Source organism: Aptenodytes patagonicus, chromosome 1 (genome assembly GCF_965638725.1).
Source record: "Aptenodytes patagonicus chromosome 1, bAptPat1.pri.cur, whole genome shotgun sequence".
Taxonomy (NCBI): domain Eukaryota; kingdom Metazoa; phylum Chordata; class Aves; order Sphenisciformes; family Spheniscidae; genus Aptenodytes; species Aptenodytes patagonicus.
The window spans coordinates 65672725-65690848 of NC_134949.1; the positions used below are offsets into that span (position 1 = coordinate 65672725).

Genomic DNA, 18124 nt, shown 5'->3' on the forward strand with positions numbered 1-18124 from the left:
GAAAAAGAAGGCTGCGTCCTGTGTGTCGATGATCCATACCAGTTGCGCTGCCGCCTCTCTCACAGCAGGTTTCCACTTTCTAGTCGTGAGCCGTGGGGTTTTTGAGGCAACTGCAGGGTAGCTGTGGAGAAGCACAGTGGGTAGTTGTGACGTGGAAAATGCTTCTTGGAAGGAAATGAAGCTGGGAGGGGAGGCTGAGAATAGGGCTGATGGATAAGGGAGACCTCTTGCTGTGCATGAGGGCCTTTTGGGGCACAGATTCACTTCTGACAGTTGTAAATGGTTAGGGAAAAAAAAGCTTTATTTTCTATTACAGTTGGTGCATGTCTGTCTGCAGTTTTCCAGTCTCTGCAGCCTTTTGGAAAGGGAGGGCTGTGGGTCAGGCAGCCAGGAGCAAGGCAAGACCAGAGTTTCAGCAGGGACTGTCGTTAGCCTCCTACGTGACTTGAGATGCAAGCATAGGGTCCTTCCCTGCCTTCCCATGCTTCATCCTGTCATCTGTAGGCACAAACTTTAGGATAGTGGCTGCCCCTTGTTTTGGACATTGTGAGATCCATAGGCGAGAACTGAGTACAAGTAATACTGAGGGGCTGGTGTGCAGCAGGAACACAGAGGCAGAGGCTGCAGCATCTGCGTGGGGCTCTTCAACCTCTGGGATCAGCTCAAGTGGTGGGGGTGGTTCACGGTGTGTGTGTGTTTGGTTTTTGTGTGTATTTTTTATGTTGTGGGCGTGGCAGAGCAGAGACAGTGGACAGCCGACTAGTCATTTATATGGTTTCTCTCCTCAAATTGTGGCCAGGTGGCTGGGTGCGTTCCTTTCCCCATGCCCTGAGGGCTCTGCTTTTAAGACTAGTCTTGGTCCCCACCTGCCCCTCCTGTTCATGCTTTCCTGCTCAGGAATGCTTTGAAGTTAGTTTTGGATTTGAAGCGGCTTGCCTTGGCTAAAGGTTTGACAGAGTGATTGCAGAAATGGTATGTTTCTATTTTACGCTTAGCTGTGCCAAAACTGGGGCTGGCCCCAGCATATAACTTGTACTGTTATTGGGTTTTTTACTGCTGAGGTTATGTTTTCCTGTAATGTGCTTTTAAAACTTAAATTCTCTTTTTAAACTTCAACTTCATCTCCCTACATGGTTTGAAAAAGAAAAAAACAAACAAGAAACCCAAAACAAACAGCACCACCCACCCACCCCAAATCATTGTATATGGCTCCCACTTCTCCAGTGCAAATAGCCCTCCAACGATAAATCCAGCCCTCATCTCAGGCAGTGCTTTGTACAGGAAAATGCTTGCTTATGTATGGAGTCCACAAGCAGTAATCAGTGTCATGTGTGGTCTCTTCATGTAGAGGCATCTGTGGACTTGAGGCTCAGGGTGGTCTTCATACATTTTATCTGTATACATATATATAGACACACATAATATATATGTGTATATATGGTGTATATATGTCATAATATATTTATTATGTATAGTAGGTTATAGTATATATCCTATTTTTATTTTTTTATGTAGGCTATATATAGAGATACATTGTCCTGCTTCTGTCTGTTTTTCCCCAAATACTGAATCAATGAAATGTGAACAATGAAAAGAGAACCTTTTTGCCCTGACTTTAAAGAAAATGGAACTGGACAAAGAAATTCACTTGGGTTTTCAAAAGATGCTGTCAAAGCCATACTGATAATTTTTGCAAGTACATTCCAATGCAACTTCTTTCCTGTGTGGGTTTTTTATTTTTGTGTGTTTATTTAAGAAATGGGGAGGAAGCCATTTGGTGGTGATAGCCTGTATTTGAGTGATTTTTATGTGGAAGGGTAGCAGTCAGTCCTTGTCAGCACCTGCAGTTTTAAAGGATGAGAAGACTTTTGAACTCTGATACATCCAAGGTCCAACTCAGTAGGTCACTCTGAATCAAGCCTGTAACTTCTACTTGGGCAGCAGTGTGTCTGAAAAACATCAGTTTTGATTTAGAGATGGGCATTTTGGTGGTTATTTATGCTTACTGTTAATAACTGACAACTTTATTTGCAGTCAGACCTCCTTTAGCTTTCAGTTCCACATACGAAATCTCTTTACGGCCTTTTTCCCTGCTGGAGTAAAGAACCATCTGGTCATGGAAACCTCTTTCCCCAGGTGTTTGTAGGCTGCAATTAAGTTCCCTCTTGATTTCTGCTTGGATACAGCTTAAATGAACTGCACTTCTTTGGCATTTCCCTATATGGGATATCTTCTGGACATTGAGCTATTCTTGCAGTTCCTTTCTAAACAAAGGAACATTTGCAGTTCCTTTTCAAAACTCTGTGTAAAAGTGACCACAGGAGCTGATTTCCCAGGAATAGTTTCCCTAATGATGAATATTAGGGGAATACTCCTCCCACTTCCAGTCCTGCTGTTTCTGAAACCAGTGATCTCATTCTCTTTTAGCTGTAGTGTTGCACTGGGAGTTGATGCTCAGTTATTTCCTGCGAGCAGTGAGTCCTTTTAATGTGCGTCAAAGCCTGATTGCTGCTGTAATATGGATATGCCTTCACAATATCCGTGTGGGCAGAAAAATTCAGAAGGGTGAGAGAGAACTGTTTTATTTGAACACAGTGCTTCTGTGGATAATTTTCACATATCTTAAAACAAAACAAAAAACCTCACATAATCTTTTATAGGACATTGAATAGTATCCGGCATTAAGGCTGTAAATCCAAGCTACCACCTCAGTCTGTGCTTCGCTCCCATATATATAAAGGGTGATGCTATAAAAATAACATTTTTCTACCCCTAAGCAAAATAATTAAAAACATCATGGACTGTATCCCAGCTGACAGCTATGCTTGTGTAAAGTCTTAGGCTGAAAAGAAGTTAAAGCAGAACCTGTAAGCCCGAGACATCTCCTGGCTGGTTTTACGTGTCAAGATGATTCTGATTGAAAACTGTCAAATTCCCTGCAGGAAAAAGGGTATTGACCCTGGTTCATATAGGTACGGGAGGAACAATGTGGCCTTGTTTCTATCTTAATAACTTTGATAGTGATACAAATAATCTGTGGGTTTTAGATGGACTGTGTGCCGCTCGAAGGGGGGATGCAGGTATGACTGGTGATCCTTTGTCAGAAGAAAAGCTACTTCTGCTGTGTGTCTCGATGACTATGCATCACTGACGCTCATCTTTGCCCATTTATTTAATTTTCCCTTCCTGGCACTTCAAAAAGGACCCCAATGTTTGATAGCCAAACAGTATCTCCTTTGTTGAGGCCGTTTCGAGGGCTTCGGTTTCATTATTTGCAGTGGGAGTGCATGTGCATGCTGGGAGGGGGAAATGCCATCTGGAAAATCTGTAAGAGAAACTGTTTGTCGATGAATGTGGGCTCTCACCTCACGGAGGAGGGGGGGGGTAGCAGCAGTGGAGTTGGAGTTCAGCATTTCAGGCATGATAAACGGGGCTTGTGTCTGCCAGGGGGTGTTACGTGAGTCCAGAGCTGGGCACCAGGGATGGTGTGAGCTGAAGGGGGAAGACAAGAAAGCAATTATTTCTCCAGAAGGGTCCAACTTGGGAGGGTGTATAGGGCTCAGACTGCAGAGCTGGGGATGCTGAACTTCCCTGTGAGCAGCATGTCCAGCAGCACGCCCAGCATCTGTGCATCAGCAGAGGCCCTTTCGGGTTCATGGTGGGGTGTTTCTGCCGATAGAGAGCAAGTAGCCGTTTCCCCCACAAACAAGTTGTGAGCCTCTTCCAGGAGGTGTTTTTCCCTTGCAGTTAGCTGGCTCCCACTTTGCAGCTGTGTTTCTGTGGTGTAGAGCTAGTGAGCACCCTTGGATCCTGCTGCTAGCTGTACAGGGGTGGTGACCTCAGAGGTGGGCTCCAGGCAAGGACTGAATACTTGTCCGAAGTACAGCTTTGCAAATGTGGACCCTTGGTGCAGACTCTGAGCCAGTGTACTGTTGTACGTGGCACGGCTGTGCAGAAGCTATGTGGGCTGTGCATCCAAGCCCTGTGGCGCATGATGGCGGCACAAGGTCTGTCATGGACCAAAAGGAATTAGTTGAAGCCCTTTTGCTCAGGTCCATGACACAGCTGAAGAGGGGGATTATTTAAATACACTTGGCTGGAGAACAGTTTGACTCATTAGGGATCTTCCTGCATTACCCTCTCCAGACATGTCTCTTCTGGTACCTGTGCAAAGCACTGTCACTGGTAGTCTGTTGCGGTCTCCTTAAGTTTCCGGTTTTGTCTTTCTCTACCTGCTTTATCTGTTGCTTGGACAGTGAACTTTGAGGAGGCGAGGACTGCCTCTTCATTCTGCTTATACGTATAAGGATATCCCTTGATGCTTCTACAGGTCTTATTTGCAGGCTTGTTTCAAATGACATGCAGTGCATGCATCTGTTTTCTGTGTGATTATGATCTGTCGTGGTGGTAATGGTGGTATAGGATTTTTTTTTTTCTCCCTTCAAGATTAGGTTCAGTGTGGGTTTGTTTAGCTAGTGGTGCTGTCTTCCTTTTTACTGCAGGGGTCAAAAAGGTGAAAATCATGTTTCTCTGAATGCTTGCATTCTCTCTACTTGGAGAGGGGTAAGGGAGAGATACAGAGTGCATCTCTAATTTCATTTATTTAAAAATACACAGCAACTCGCTGATGCAACTTGGTTATCCATGCAAAAAGTGTCTCTGTTAAACTCTTTAATGAATAGTGCTGAAATGAATGTGGGGAGCAAGTGAGCTTACTTTGTAAGCTCTGTTTCTCTGTACATCTATCACAGAGGGTGAGATTTAGTCAATATTGGAGAAGATTTACTTTTTCTCAGGAAAGGAGGTGGTATGTTGGACAAGATTGAAGAATTAGTTGGATAGAATAATGTTGGATAGAAATAATTAAAAAAAGGAAATCAAAACTCGCTGGGAACTCTGATATTAAAAAACCTGTACAGTTGAAGTAGGCATTTTTGACCTTGTTTTCCACTTTTCCTACCCTGCCTTCCCATAATACTATATGGAACAAGGAAAGAAGCAAAATGTTGCAGTTCTTCAGAGAAATATGAGTATCCTAAAAAGCTGCACATGGTGTTGTTAAAAAACTATGGGGTTTTTTATATATTATATATAAATACAGATATATTAAAAAATGTTTTTTAACAAACACAGAAGTAGTATATATTAATTCTACCATGTACAAACACAGCCCTTCTTGGTTGTGTGTGTTTCATGTACGCCTAAATCACACATACTGATTATTGCTACAGCTGTGATGCTTAGAGGAGCACTGAAATCCATTTCTGTTGAAAACTATCATTGTAATGTATGTGGTGTGCAGCATAGAGAGAAGTTGACTTGGGTGTGTTGTGCACCCAAAGCCAAGCACTTGTGCGTAACTCAGTCTTCATAAGGGACTTTAAAGATCTTAAGCTTTCATTGTGCAAAATGTTGCATAGCCTTTTCCATTTTGGGTGTAGTGATCTGGAGAAAGGAAAGTGAAAAGGGAAAGTCCACTTGTGGTATGTTGGGTAGATCCTGCTAGCATTGTCCATCTTAACTGCAGATGATGGAACCTGGGACAGGACTAGGGCCTCTCAAATAAAGACAGAGGACAGAAAGAGTTTGTTTGCTACTTGGACACCTTGCTGTAGATATGCATGACGTGCAGTGCTTACATGTACAGTACTGAGGGAATTATGTCCCATTTTGAGCTTCCTCTCCTGCATTATCCTATACATAGCATCTTACAACACATTGCATGTAGTATCTGGGACCAAGCTGGACTCACGTTGAGTGCAGCTGGGAAAGAAGAGGACATGTTTAGAGTTTTTCCTATCAGTGAGAACTTTGCTCAGTACACTGATTAAACTTACTTTGCTGCTTTGTAAGGCTCCTGCCTTTTTTTTTTTTTTTTTTTTTTAAAAGGTGGAAGGTGCATGCTAAACAAGAGTCTGCAGGAAAAGTAGGACAAGCTTGATGACAAAAGCAGCACACAAAAACTTTCTGAAGAAATGTCATTTTAGTCTTGGACACAGAAGAGAAGATGTTAGGTGCATGTGTCACAAACCCTCAGTTGCTGTGATGAATGGGTTTTTTGGATGCTTGATTTGAAACTCTGACGTTTGACTTGCTGAAGTGGCCACACCTGAAAACTCAATGCATACTGTGTTTTGATAAAGTATAACAACAGTGCTAAATCATCTGAAAAATCCAATTCCAGCTGTCTCCAGTTGGCCATTTTAAATTACTAGATACTTTTTTGGCCTTAATCTCTCCATGGCTCACTTGAATTTTCAGGACCACTGTGGAAATTAATTCAGGTTGGTGAAGCGTTTTGATTGTGCCCTAGGAGGGAATTAAACAGCTCTGTGGGAACAGAATTTGAATTGATTTGGTAAAGGAGAGATGAGGCTGTGCGTGAGACAATAAGAATGACAAAACATGGTATAGCTCCTCAGCTAGAGGAGTGCCATGCATTCTGCATGTTGGGTAAGGCACAGGTTCTGCAGAGAAATAGTTTGATCCCATTATTAAAACATTCCTATTTTTAGGTATATATAACATGCAAAAGTACACTGAAGTAAACCTTCGTAGGTATTGCTTAATACCCGGGTGTTTTGCAACATTAATGTTCAGTTAGCATAATCTGTATGTGGAATTTAACAGTGCTAGTGCGTCACACATAGAAGCGTTAGCTGGGTTTTTGCTAAGTACTGTGTAGACTCCTTAAATGACATATTTCATGTGCCAAAATGCCTAGCATTCATGGACTTACGAAAGGGTAGGTGAAGGGGAGTGCTTCTCATCTAGTCATTGTGCGATAGAGCTCTGAAGTTCATAGGAAGTTTCAGCGGGGGTAAAGCAGCTGGTATCATTCGTTCAACAGTCAGGATTTTGAAGCCTGAGAAGAGATTTCTAATAGCCAAAGTGACCATTTTTAGGATACGGATTTTCCTAGCCATTTGAATAGCTAAATCTCTTGTTCAGGCTTTGTTCTCTTTATATCTGAATGGTTGGCAGTGTATTTTGTCTCACCTTAGCAATGCAGTGTTGCCTTATTCATACCCATCTAGAATAATGTCACCAAGATAATTTTCTCAGCCTTTTGTTTTGGACTCTGTCTTAATAGTTCACGTGTACCTCCTGGATCATGTCAAATATAAATACAAATACTCACCTTCAATTTCTTGACACCAGTCATCTATTCTTTCCACAGCATGCCTTGCATGGTTTGGAGAAGACACCTCCCTTCTGCTCCAGTGGGTCCCTTGAGCCAGCCTCCATTGCCCTTTCATTTCAATATTTCACGTGCACCTTCTTGCTTGTTCTCGTTACTCCATAAGACCTCTCATGGTTCTTCGTACCCCTCCATAAGAAATACCATTGTCTTGGAGGGTGTGCCATGCCTCTCAGTATGACCAGCATTCTGTACCCTGCTCAGTTTTCCCCCTATTTGCCTCAAGTTGTCTGGTTTTGTGTAGCTTTCTCATTGGGGCAAGGGCTGCCACTTTGTTCGGCTAGTACGGTGCTTGGCAGAGTAGACTGAGGTGCTTAGGGGCTATTATAAGAATAAACTAAGAATGATTTTCTGGTAATGTCAACCTGCTGTGCTCAGGAAGAGGAGAAAGGAGAGTGGGAAGTGTCCTTGCAGCTCTCTTGGAGCAGAGGAGGGATCGTTGGTGACTTCAGAAGCTGGAACGTGTCAAAAGAAAGTAACTTGTTGCACAACACTGATCATGATAGTGAATGCCTAACAGGGGCTTGGAAAAAGTGGGGAGAGGGGAGTATCAAGGTGGGATTCGACCAGTGTGTTGCTCCATCCCTTCCTTTCACAGGGTTGTTCATCTGGAATGACAGCTGTCACCATGCATTGTAAGAGGCAGTGTCAAAAAAGTGTTAGATGCAGTTCATCAAAGTTACCTCAGTGTTAAATGCAGCGTGTTGCTGTTGCTGAAAACCTCTGTAACTACGAACTGGTTAGACTGGCTTTAAAGCCCAGAATAACTCCGAGCAGTTTGTGTGGATCTAAGTGGTGATGGCAGGGATGTCAGGTTAATCAGCAGTCATGTTCCAGAGGAGTTAAATGACCAGCTGAAGGCCAGTGTATCTTGCTGTCTTACAGCAGCTGAATCCTCTTGATGAGTCTGGGGATTAGAGGTGATAGACATCACAAAGTGCAGCCTTAGAGGACATGCCTTCTTTCGCTGGGCACCCATGGCTAGATTTCTCTTCTACTTGCATGATGATACAAATCTCACAAAGTTCAGGGCTAATTACTTGGTTCACTGATAGCTCTCATTCGTATGTAGCCTTCCCTCACAAAGGGAGTCTAAAGTAGATTAAAGACGATAGCGCTGCCACTGTGTAGCTCAACCCAGAGGTGCGAGAGGCAGCAAGCGGGAGGCTCTGCACAACGCGATGTGGGGGTAGTTTTGGCAGAAGTTATCCAAACAAGCATTTGAACGTTGTATTTGCCAAGGGATTCTGGATTTCCAGGCAAAGATACCACTTTAAAGCTCTTATCTGAATGATCCACACACAGTAAGCTAGAGGGAGTCCACAGATCTACTGAATATTTCATTGCAGTTAGGAGGGAGGGAGCTGTGCTCTCATGTTTGTGAGTAGAGAGGCTCAGGGAGGGTTGAAAGAGAGCAATGTCCTCTCTCCTGAGTTAATATTTAGACAATGCTACATCTTTTTTTCATAAATACTTCTATTTTTATATTTCTGCATTTCCCAGAAAGCTTTGGAGTAAGCCCTCCAGAAACTTAAATATGGTGTTTAGCCCTTGCTGTACAGTTACTTCTCTTGGCAGAGCTGGGCTCACTGTTCTTGAGCTTCTGATTACAGGATACGTATTTTTCATTTTTAATTCCTTGGTGTGTCTTCACTCAAATTACCTCCTTCCTTGCCAGCAGTGGAGGTTAGGTCCCACCACAAAGTAATTACTGGCACTGGAGATGTACATACTTCTCCCTTCTTCCAGTCACCCAGCTTGTGCCTAGTCCCTGTGTGCCGTATGTGCGTGTGGTCTTAATAGCAAGGGCAGACAGCAGCACAGGGGCCGTAAGCCTGCTCTTATTTTTGTTACCTGTTTGCAGCTGAACTCTGTTGACATCTCACCAGCTTGATAGGTTCAGATGTGTAAGGGTCTTGTGTCAGCCTTGCAGACTGCTGGTGGCATAGCCACAGCACTGTGGCTGCCTCCCACGGTGCTGATGCAGCATGCAGTTAATTCAAAGCTGTGTTGCTGTTTACTAGCCATACCGCATACATGCTTGCTCTCTGCTTTAATTCCATATATGCAGTAAATACTCTGCATGAAGGCAAGAGAAAGCTTTGAAAGAAAGATCAACACTCTTTTCTCTTATGTATATTTGGCCTCAGATTCCAGCTGCTTGATTTATGGATGTGCTTTTCGCAACTACTGACGAGTTGTGTCAGAGGACTGCGCTGTACACTGTTGGGATGCAGTACAGTTGGGGTAGGGTACTCTCCTGCAAGAGAAAAGAACTTATATGACTGAACTCTAGCAATAGGGATGGGAATTTTTTTAAGGCAAAATTGCAACTGCCAAAAATGCATTTGATTTTTTTTTTTTTTTTTTTAAGTGGGGTTGTTAATAGTCTTGTGGAATTGTTTTAAAGGTTGAGTCCTTCCAAGTTCTTGATTCTCTATCATACTTTAGACCTGGGAGAATAAGTCCCTTTTCAGCAAGCCAAACAGTGGCTGCCTCATGGAATGAATGGAAATGGGGAGCTTCTTCCAGTTCTTGACAGTGCAAGGCAAACCTTTCAGCTTTGTCCAGTGAAAAGTTGCATGGCTTTTTCCTGATTAGTGAGCTTGCAGTACGTGGGGCTAGGGGACAATTCTGCCAACATGTGATGCACGTTTCATTGCTGCCAGTCAAAATACGCATCCTGTGCTGTCACTTCCAGAGGTTCTGGGGAGGAAATTAGCATGATCACCATGGCACTGGTGCTCCTGTGAAATCATCAAAGCCTTTATCCTCTTTTAGACTTACTAAATGAATCCTTGGGGGAGAAATTTTGAAGTTGAGAGTGTGAAAAATCCTTTATTCTTAAAAGTATAGTATTGCCACTCTGGCTATTTGATGATTGCAAGCAGTAGGAGCAGAAGTCTGGCTAAACGCTCTCTCTACAAGGAAGAATAAAACTGAGTCAGCAGGCATTAGCATCTGTAGGACATGGCTCCCTGGCTGCTCTACCCAATGGCTTGTTTAGTCTTGTTCTGCTACGTGTTAGCACCTTTTGGCAATGTACAGTGATTATAGTGCCCTGTGTCTTTCCTCGCTGCTCCTCTCTGTATCCTGGGGCTAGGATTAGGTTACAGCACTCAAATGGCATGGTTGTCTGCATTGACTGAGAGCTGAACAGTAAGGGCAGACTTTTGTTGATAGTCTGAAGTGCCTTCTGTGTTTGTTTCCCTTCTCTGGAGGAGGGATGACATTATTTTCATTTGTAGTCTTTCTGTCTCTGACCTAAACATGTGGTGTCCAATTTCCTTCCCTGGCAGGTGACCTGGAAAATGCGGAATGGTGTCTGGGTACAGAGCTGACTCCAGCAGCAATAAAGACTGAGCCAGCATTGTGTGAGACGTCAGGCCTTGCTCCCTCAGTCAGTCTCACTGTCACGGCCGTGTCGCTGGAGGGGGAACAACCTGAGCTACAGACGGATGCCCTGGTACATGCAGACTTTCTGTTCTCCTCTTTGCGCAATTAGCTACAGATTTTCCTAAGACTCTGCATACCAGTGTAGCCTCCTTGGTGCCAAAGGTTGTCAATTCAGGGTGCATGCTGCAGTCTGCTTTAATATTTTTTAATGTTTGCCCTTGTCCCACTGCTGCTGCAAGAGCTTGTGTTTCAAAACACTTAACTGCATCTTCAGGTCTTAATGGTTGGATGTACAACTTTCTCTTCTATGCTAGCCCCAAAGCCTGGGGCTCATGTGTTTTTAAAAATACTTAAACAGTTTCTAATGAACCAGTCCCACCTGAACTGATGAACCTATTTGCCCTATTGAGCCTGTGACAAGCTAAGTGTCTTCCATAATAACTTGCTTTAGTGCTGCTGTGCCTTCCCCTAATCAGAACAAGACTGCTTGTTTGAAATGACTGGAGAGTTTCCCTGTTTGCCTGCTAAGTCACTTTTGCCAGATCTATGAAGCTTTTGACATTTCGAGCTGCTGCTGCTTCCACACCAACCTGCCTCATAAGGAGCATTTGTGATGCCTTTCTGACCACAGCTGGAGCAGCCAGTGGGTGTTCTCAAGGGTTTAGTTTGGCTGTGGTTGAGTTAAGGAGAATGAACTGCAGCAGCTGATGGCTCGCCAGAGTCCCCTGTCAGTGGAGGAAGAAGCATGACTGTTCTCAGTCCCCAGGGTGTGATGTCAGTCAAGGCTGGGTGGAGTTAGTATATGCTGAAAATAAATGTTTCCACTTGGATGTGGATCAGAAATATGTGCAACAGAAATTATTTTATGAGAAACTGAAAAATTAAACACAAGTTTCCCATAATCCTCTTCTAGTCTGAATGTGCTGTCCCCGGTACGTAGTCCTGCTGTAGCTTGGGATGCCATGATTTGCAGAGAGTATATTGGGACTAGCTGGTGGCTCATTACCATTGCATGGGTTAGTTACATAGGTTATTGAGAGAGATTTTGGCTGCTGTGAGCATGCTGATGTGCCAGACTGACTTCCTCAAGCCTGGGACTGTAGCATTCAGGCAGACTCTGGGCAGCAGCTTGGCAGCCTGGTGCCCCAGCCCTGTCAACAGGGCAAGCCAGATGTCTTCCAAACTTCGGTCAGCCACGGCTGTCTCTCTTCCTGCTCTTCCACACCATGAAATAAACTTGGGTCCGATAATCTGGTGCTCAGTAACTGGCACCTTGCTCTTGCTCCCAGATGACAACGGTCTTGAACAGGCTTTCCCCCACTGCCAGGAGCATTTCTGTCTCTGCTCAAACAGACTGTGCAGTCCGGCAAATCCTAGCGGCAGCTCTGTTGCTAAGAGAATTAATTTGAGTGGGTTGCATGCTAGCTTTCAGTCTGAAATGTCATCTCTGAGGCGTAATCTTTTATTTAGCTAAATATAGTAGTGAGAAAAGCCACAGTGGGAGTAGTCAGGGCAGTATACTCTGTAGCCTGGCTTAGCAAACTGAGTGAAGCAGTTAAAGCTTTGCCTGTAGCAGAGCAGGAGGAGAGGGAAACTTCTCCATTTATGGAGAAGTCATCCTTGTATCCTTCTATTAAGATTTTTAAGATGTGTGCTTTGGGTTTTCATGCTGTTAATTTCTCTTTTCTAGATGAAACCACTGAGCCAGAAAGTTCTTCCAGAGATTAAGTTGGAGCCCCATGAAGTGGATCAGTTCCTGAACCTCTCTTCTAAGGAAGGTCTGTTAATTACCAACCCAAAATGCAGGGGGAGATGACCAGAATTCACAATGAATGTACTTTACCCTGATTAAATATTTGGCTTCCTCATTCGCCATGTTAATCTTTAGGCTGAAGCTGTTGCCTTCTAGGGATTGAACTCAGACTGCTGAAGAGCCAGCCTCTCTCTGACCCATTTATGTGTTTTTTTCTTTTTTTTTTTTCTCCCCTCCTTGCTCATCACAAAGAAAATGATCCCTTTTTTGTTTGTAGCATATTAACAACTGTACAGTTGCTGGAGGGAGCTTGAATCCTTAAAGTCCAGGATATTTAGGCTAGAAGAGAAATCAATTTGAGAGGACTTAACTAAGGCATAGAAAACATGAAGAGCATAAGTGCAAACTTCACCATTTTAACCTCTGATACAAAAGCAAGGATATGAGTTTATATGAAATTAAAAGTTAGGTGCATGTTTGTAGCATATTAGTTTTAGTAGAGTTTTTAAGAACCACCAGGATCCCTTTGCACTAATCTATAAATGAGGAAGGAGGAGCAATGATCCCTGCCCTGAAAGTTAAACATGGTTTTGTGGCACATAATCTATCAACCCAAAGAAAGTTTGAAAGAGCCAGATATTTGGGCTGAAATTTGAGCAGATAACTGCATCTCAGTTAGGAACACTTGATACTCTGTTAGTGAGTTCATTTGTGTAGGTAAGTAGAACTGCTCTAGGGAGAGAAGCAAGTGATGTGGCAGGTGGAAAAAGGGAGGCTATATCTCAACCCAGGGCGTAGACTTGATTGCTCAATTTGTGGGATTAAGGGCCTTGCTGTTTTTCAAGTGTGTATCTTCTTCTGGCAACTACTAGAGTTAAGATGCTAGACAAAAAGAGCTCATATATAATAGCTTTTTTTTGTTACTATTTTTCTTCCTTCCTTCCCCCTCCCCCCCCCCCCCCCATTTGATCTTTTCAACTCAAATTTGCAAAGTGTAACAGAAGTGGAAGGTGGCAAATTCAGCCCTGTATCTTCCTACTCCCGATTCTCATTGTCGTAAGTTTATCTTAGAGAAGAAATGACTTAGTTATGACTTTGCTTGCCAATTCTAGCACAGGTTCTTTTGGCTACAAGTGCAGTAGAAGTTAGGTTATGGCCCTGGATAGCACCGTGTGAGAGACGTTAGGTGGTTACCTATGCTGCTCCTGCTCCATCAGTACATTAAAGGCTTCGCTGTCACTATGTTGTCACTTCCTCCCAGTGGTGCCAAACCAAGTCCTTAGGAGGCAGATTATTTCTCTCCTCCCTGTTCATATAACACCTTGGACGTGATACCTTCTCTTGAAAAATACTGACAATTTGTTTAATCCACAGCAAAGTTAGGAAAGATTATTGTTTTTGGAGAGAAAGCACGCTGGCTCAGAGCCCTCTGTTGATGTGGTTTCTCAGGGGCAGGGACTTGTACTGGAGGGCTATACTCAAACCTCAAAGCATTTGGAGAAGACATTTCAGTGTAGGTAGAAATGACTGGGGCATATGCGCAGAGCCCTGTTTTGTCTGTTGAACCTAAAGATAGCTGCTGCGTTTCGCTCCTCCTTTGGAGACCTGCATGCTCTGAAGGTCTTCCAAGTTACCACTTTTGCTTGATCCGTTTTTTAGCAGAATCCTAGTCTTGGAAACTGGGTGGTGGTGGCAGTGGCAGCTCTAGTGGAAATTTAAATTAGCATCTCAAAACCTTGTGTTATATGTCTCTCTTGCCATTTAGCAGTGGATCCCCTACATTTGCCTCCAACCCCTCCCAGCAGCCATGGCAGTGACTCTGAAGGAGGGCAGAGCCCAGCTAGATCGCTCCCTCCTTCAAGTCCAATCCAACTACAAACCACGGCTAAAGTGACATCGCGCACAGCTTCAGCGCTCTCCAATTCCCCTCTCTTGACTGCACCACATGTAAGTTGGACTGGCTTTTTCCAGCATCTTATCTATCCATCTCTCTCTTTTTTCTTTTTTTCTTTTTTTCTTTTTTTTCTTTTAAAAAAAAACCCTACTGTTTTTGCCATGGATTTGCTAACTTTCTGTTGTTCTTTAGATGAACCCATCTCTGGTCAAAACTGCAGATCCAGTAATTCTTGCTCACTGGTCTGTTCTGTTCCCACAGAGAACAGCGTGTGCCTCTCCTCTCAGTTGAGACAGAGTTCAACAGTGTTATTAGGCTTCTCCCACCATGGATTGTGTTTTGCATTAGGGCCCAGCCCTGCTGGGTTAACCTGTCCCTGGTAGATCTGCATCTGTCCTCTTGTCGAAAGCAAGTGGTGATCTTTAGGGAGGGATTTTCAGTAGTGCTTCTCATTTGTCTCTTTCCCTGTTTGAGCCAAGGGAAGTTTTACTGTTGGCCTCAGTGTGTGCAGAGCTGGGCCAAGAACAACTGTTTTGAGGGAATCCTGTCCCAAAGGTTCAGTTTCTGAATGGAAGCTATCCATGCATTCCCAATTTCAAGAGGCTGCTGTGCTAGTAGGCAAAGTCCTCTCTGAAGTGCGAGATCTGCTGCCTCTCTTCCCTAACTCCCTTTTCTCTAGGGTTGTGTGCATTTACTGTTACATTATTTCATTTCTATGATACTTGCAGAAATTACAGGGGACTGGCCCACTCATCCTGACAGAGGAGGAGAAGAGGACGCTGATAGCAGAGGGGTACCCAATCCCTACCAAACTGCCCCTGACAAAAGCAGAGGAGAAAGTGCTGAAGAAAATCCGCAGGAAAATAAAGAACAAGGTAAATGTTAACTTTGGGTAATTCCTACTCATCCTTCATTTAAAAAAATGCTGCAACAATTCTGCAGTAATGGTCTATGGTATTGTTGAGTGCTGTAAGATGTCTTTTAACAAAGTGTTTTTCTTTGTTCCTAAACACATCCATCAAATTGTCTGTCACTGTGACAGTGTGCCTCTGTCTAGGTACTTACCTGAACACATGAACAATAGAGTATTTAGCAAGCAGGGTATCAAGTTGCTGTTGCTTGGCTCCATTTTAAAAACAGTACAATCCTACCCTTATGGTAGGCAAAGACTTCTGTGTTCTTTCCTTGGTGATGAAGGTGTTCTTTTCCACTGTTTCACGTTTTAAAATCTGACTGTGTATTTCAGTGCCCTAGTCTTTTGATCACTGAATTCCATGACTTCTAAATGAATGGTTGATACCAAGGCTGTGAAATGTCCTACAAGCCTTTTCTTTCTTCCAACATGGGGAAGAGTTAGTGATAGGGAGGAAAGCATTTTTTTTCAGACCTGGCCAGCTCACTTGTTCTAGAGCACATTAGCACATCTTTGAAGGTTAATGCATTCTGTTATTGGTTTTGCAGATAGAGGTGTAAATTTGCCTACGCTGAATTGGAATTTGGTCTTGTAATATATTTTTTAAAAATTTTTGAAAGTGACCTTGTGCATTTTATGTACCACTTTCATATAATCAGAGTCATTTATATTGGAAGGGATCTCTGGAGGTCCTTTGGTCCAACTCCTTGCTTTGAAAGCAGGGTCAGCTTAGATCAAGTTGCTCAGGGACTTGTCCAGTCACGTTTTACCGTCTCAAAGGATGAAGAGTCCCCAGCATCTCTGGGCAACCTGTTCCCATATTAGGCCACTCTTGTGGTAAAAACAAATAAATAGAATTCTTAACGTCTAATTGGAATTTCCCTTGTTGCAACTTGTATTTGATGCCTCTTGCCATTTTGCTGTACACCTCTGAGAAGACTCTGACATCATCTTCACTACACAAGATAGTTGAAGACAGCAGTAGGATTCCCTCCTTAGCCTTCTCTTCTTAACTCTGAACAAACCCAGCTTTCTCTGCCTTTCCTGATATGTCATGTGCTCCAGCACGCTTATTATAGCAGTGGCTCTCCTCTGGACTTGCTTCTGTTCATCCGAACTATTTATTTCAGAGCCACAAACTGTATGCTGTACTCAACTTGGTCTTGCAGGCACTGAAGAGAGGGGAAGAACCACTCCTCTCGACCTTCTAGCTACAATTTTGTTAATGTAGACCCGGATCTGGTTGGCCGCCTTTGCTGTAGGGGCACATTGCTGACTTATGTTTGACTTACTCATCAGGACCCCCAAGTCTTTTTCTACAAAGCTGCTTTCTAATGCATGAATGGGCTTTTCCTCTCCCAGATGCAGGGCATTGTCCTGGGACCATCTTTTAGTATTTGTCCTAGGATATTCTCTCCAGATGAATCTGATTTACTTTTCAAGGTTAGTTCTGTAAGAGCAGGGAATGATCTTTTTCCTACTACTGAGAGGAGCAGCCTTGCTTTAGGATGTGGAAGCAGACCAAGTCAGTGCTTTGCTTGCCAGGAATAGAAATGAGAACAGCACGGGGGCTTGAATCTAATAACGTCAGGGCTTTTTACCAGTTTATTAATTAATTTCTGATGGTTTTTTTCCTATGCAAATATTTGGTGTTTGTCTTCCTTTTTCCTTAGATTTCTGCCCAGGAAAGTAGAAGAAAAAAGAAAGAATACATGGACAGTCTGGAAAAAAAGTAAGCCAGCCTCCTTCCTGTTTCAAGTGGGCCAATAGCACTAGTTGCTGGACTGGGAAGGGATCCAGCTGTTGATGTTGGGACTGTTTCGTGCACAGAGTGCCAGCTGCCATCTCGTGGTTGTGACTGAGAAAAGGCCCTTCTTCTGGCTTCTGCTTGTACGTGTGCTGGGGTGCTGCATTCGTAACTGTGTCTACCTGCAACACGTTGCTAACGTGCAGACAAAGACTTTAAACCTTAAATAAGGCAAGACCCATCTGCTATTGTAGCCTCCCCCTCATGCAACTCTGTTGGCCTAGTGGGTAGGCGGTGTCCAGGGAAAGGTAGATTCAGAGTGAATATATTCTGTCTTCTAGTGCAGATGGAGACAGAAATAGGAAGTGGGTGAGTCAAGACTGCCTGGGAAAATAAGCAGGACTCAGGAAAACAGCATGTGACCCATCAACTTCCCTTAGCAAGAAGGAGCCAGACTCCCAGTTAGTGATTTATATCCCAAATTAATCTTTCTTCCAAGGGACAAGTATTCTAGTATTTCTCTTATGCACTTCACCAGATGGATCTGTTAAACCCCTTGTACCATCTTTGGTGATATCCTTGATGTAATTTCTTCTTTTTCGTATTTCTTTATAGCCGAGTCTCGCTTTCTCAAAGTTACTCTTGCGAAATTCCACCCTATGCATACAGATAGCAAAGCTATTTCCCTTTACCTTTTTCCTTCTTGAAGCTATTCCAGATGGTCATGTTTGTCTTTTTAGGGGTCCCATATTTTCACTTGGACCTCTTATGTGGCATGTTATATGATAATCTCCTTTAGTTTAGGGGGTTTCCAGGGGCAGTGTGGAAATGAGCACTCTCTTGGGAATTAATCTCCTGGCTTCTTAGCCTCCATAAACTTGAAATTCAAGGATCTGATTTCAGAAGCATGGCATTTGCCAAATTGCTTGGTGCCTTATCCTAGCAATGAAGTGCAAAGGAACACCTTTGCACAAAATACTTGCTAACAACATAAATATAAAGCATGTTCTGTGACTTTTACAGTATCTGTCCCTTGTCCCGAGGCACAGCGAAAGTCTGAGCAGGGTCTTTGCTGCTATTTCAAGGGGCAAAAAGTAGTTACAGCCCATCCTGAATGAGCTGCACCTACAGGGATGTAGTTGAGCACTGTAAGCAGGTGCTCCACAGCTAGTAGTACCTTTTGCAATGTCTTTTACACTATGAAGTATGATTAAAGATTA

At 43.4% G+C, this 18124-nt stretch overlaps 1 protein-coding gene across 2 annotated transcripts in view; it reads left to right on the forward strand.

The window, feature by feature from the left end:
- Positions 1-18124, forward strand: part of CREB3L2 (cAMP responsive element binding protein 3 like 2) — an 85080-nt gene that overhangs the window by 49653 nt on the left and 17303 nt on the right. Inside the window, exons 3-7 of one of the 2 annotated variants that reach the window (XM_076340304.1) lie at positions 10501-10667; positions 12288-12375; positions 14116-14297; positions 14973-15119; positions 16831-16889. In XM_076340304.1, coding sequence (XP_076196419.1) covers positions 10501-10667; positions 12288-12375; positions 14116-14297; positions 14973-15119; positions 16831-16889 — 643 coding nt within the window. The remainder of the gene's footprint in view (positions 1-10500; positions 10668-12287; positions 12376-14115; positions 14298-14972; positions 15120-16830; positions 16890-18124) is intronic. The other variant, XM_076340313.1, reaches the window with a different exon arrangement.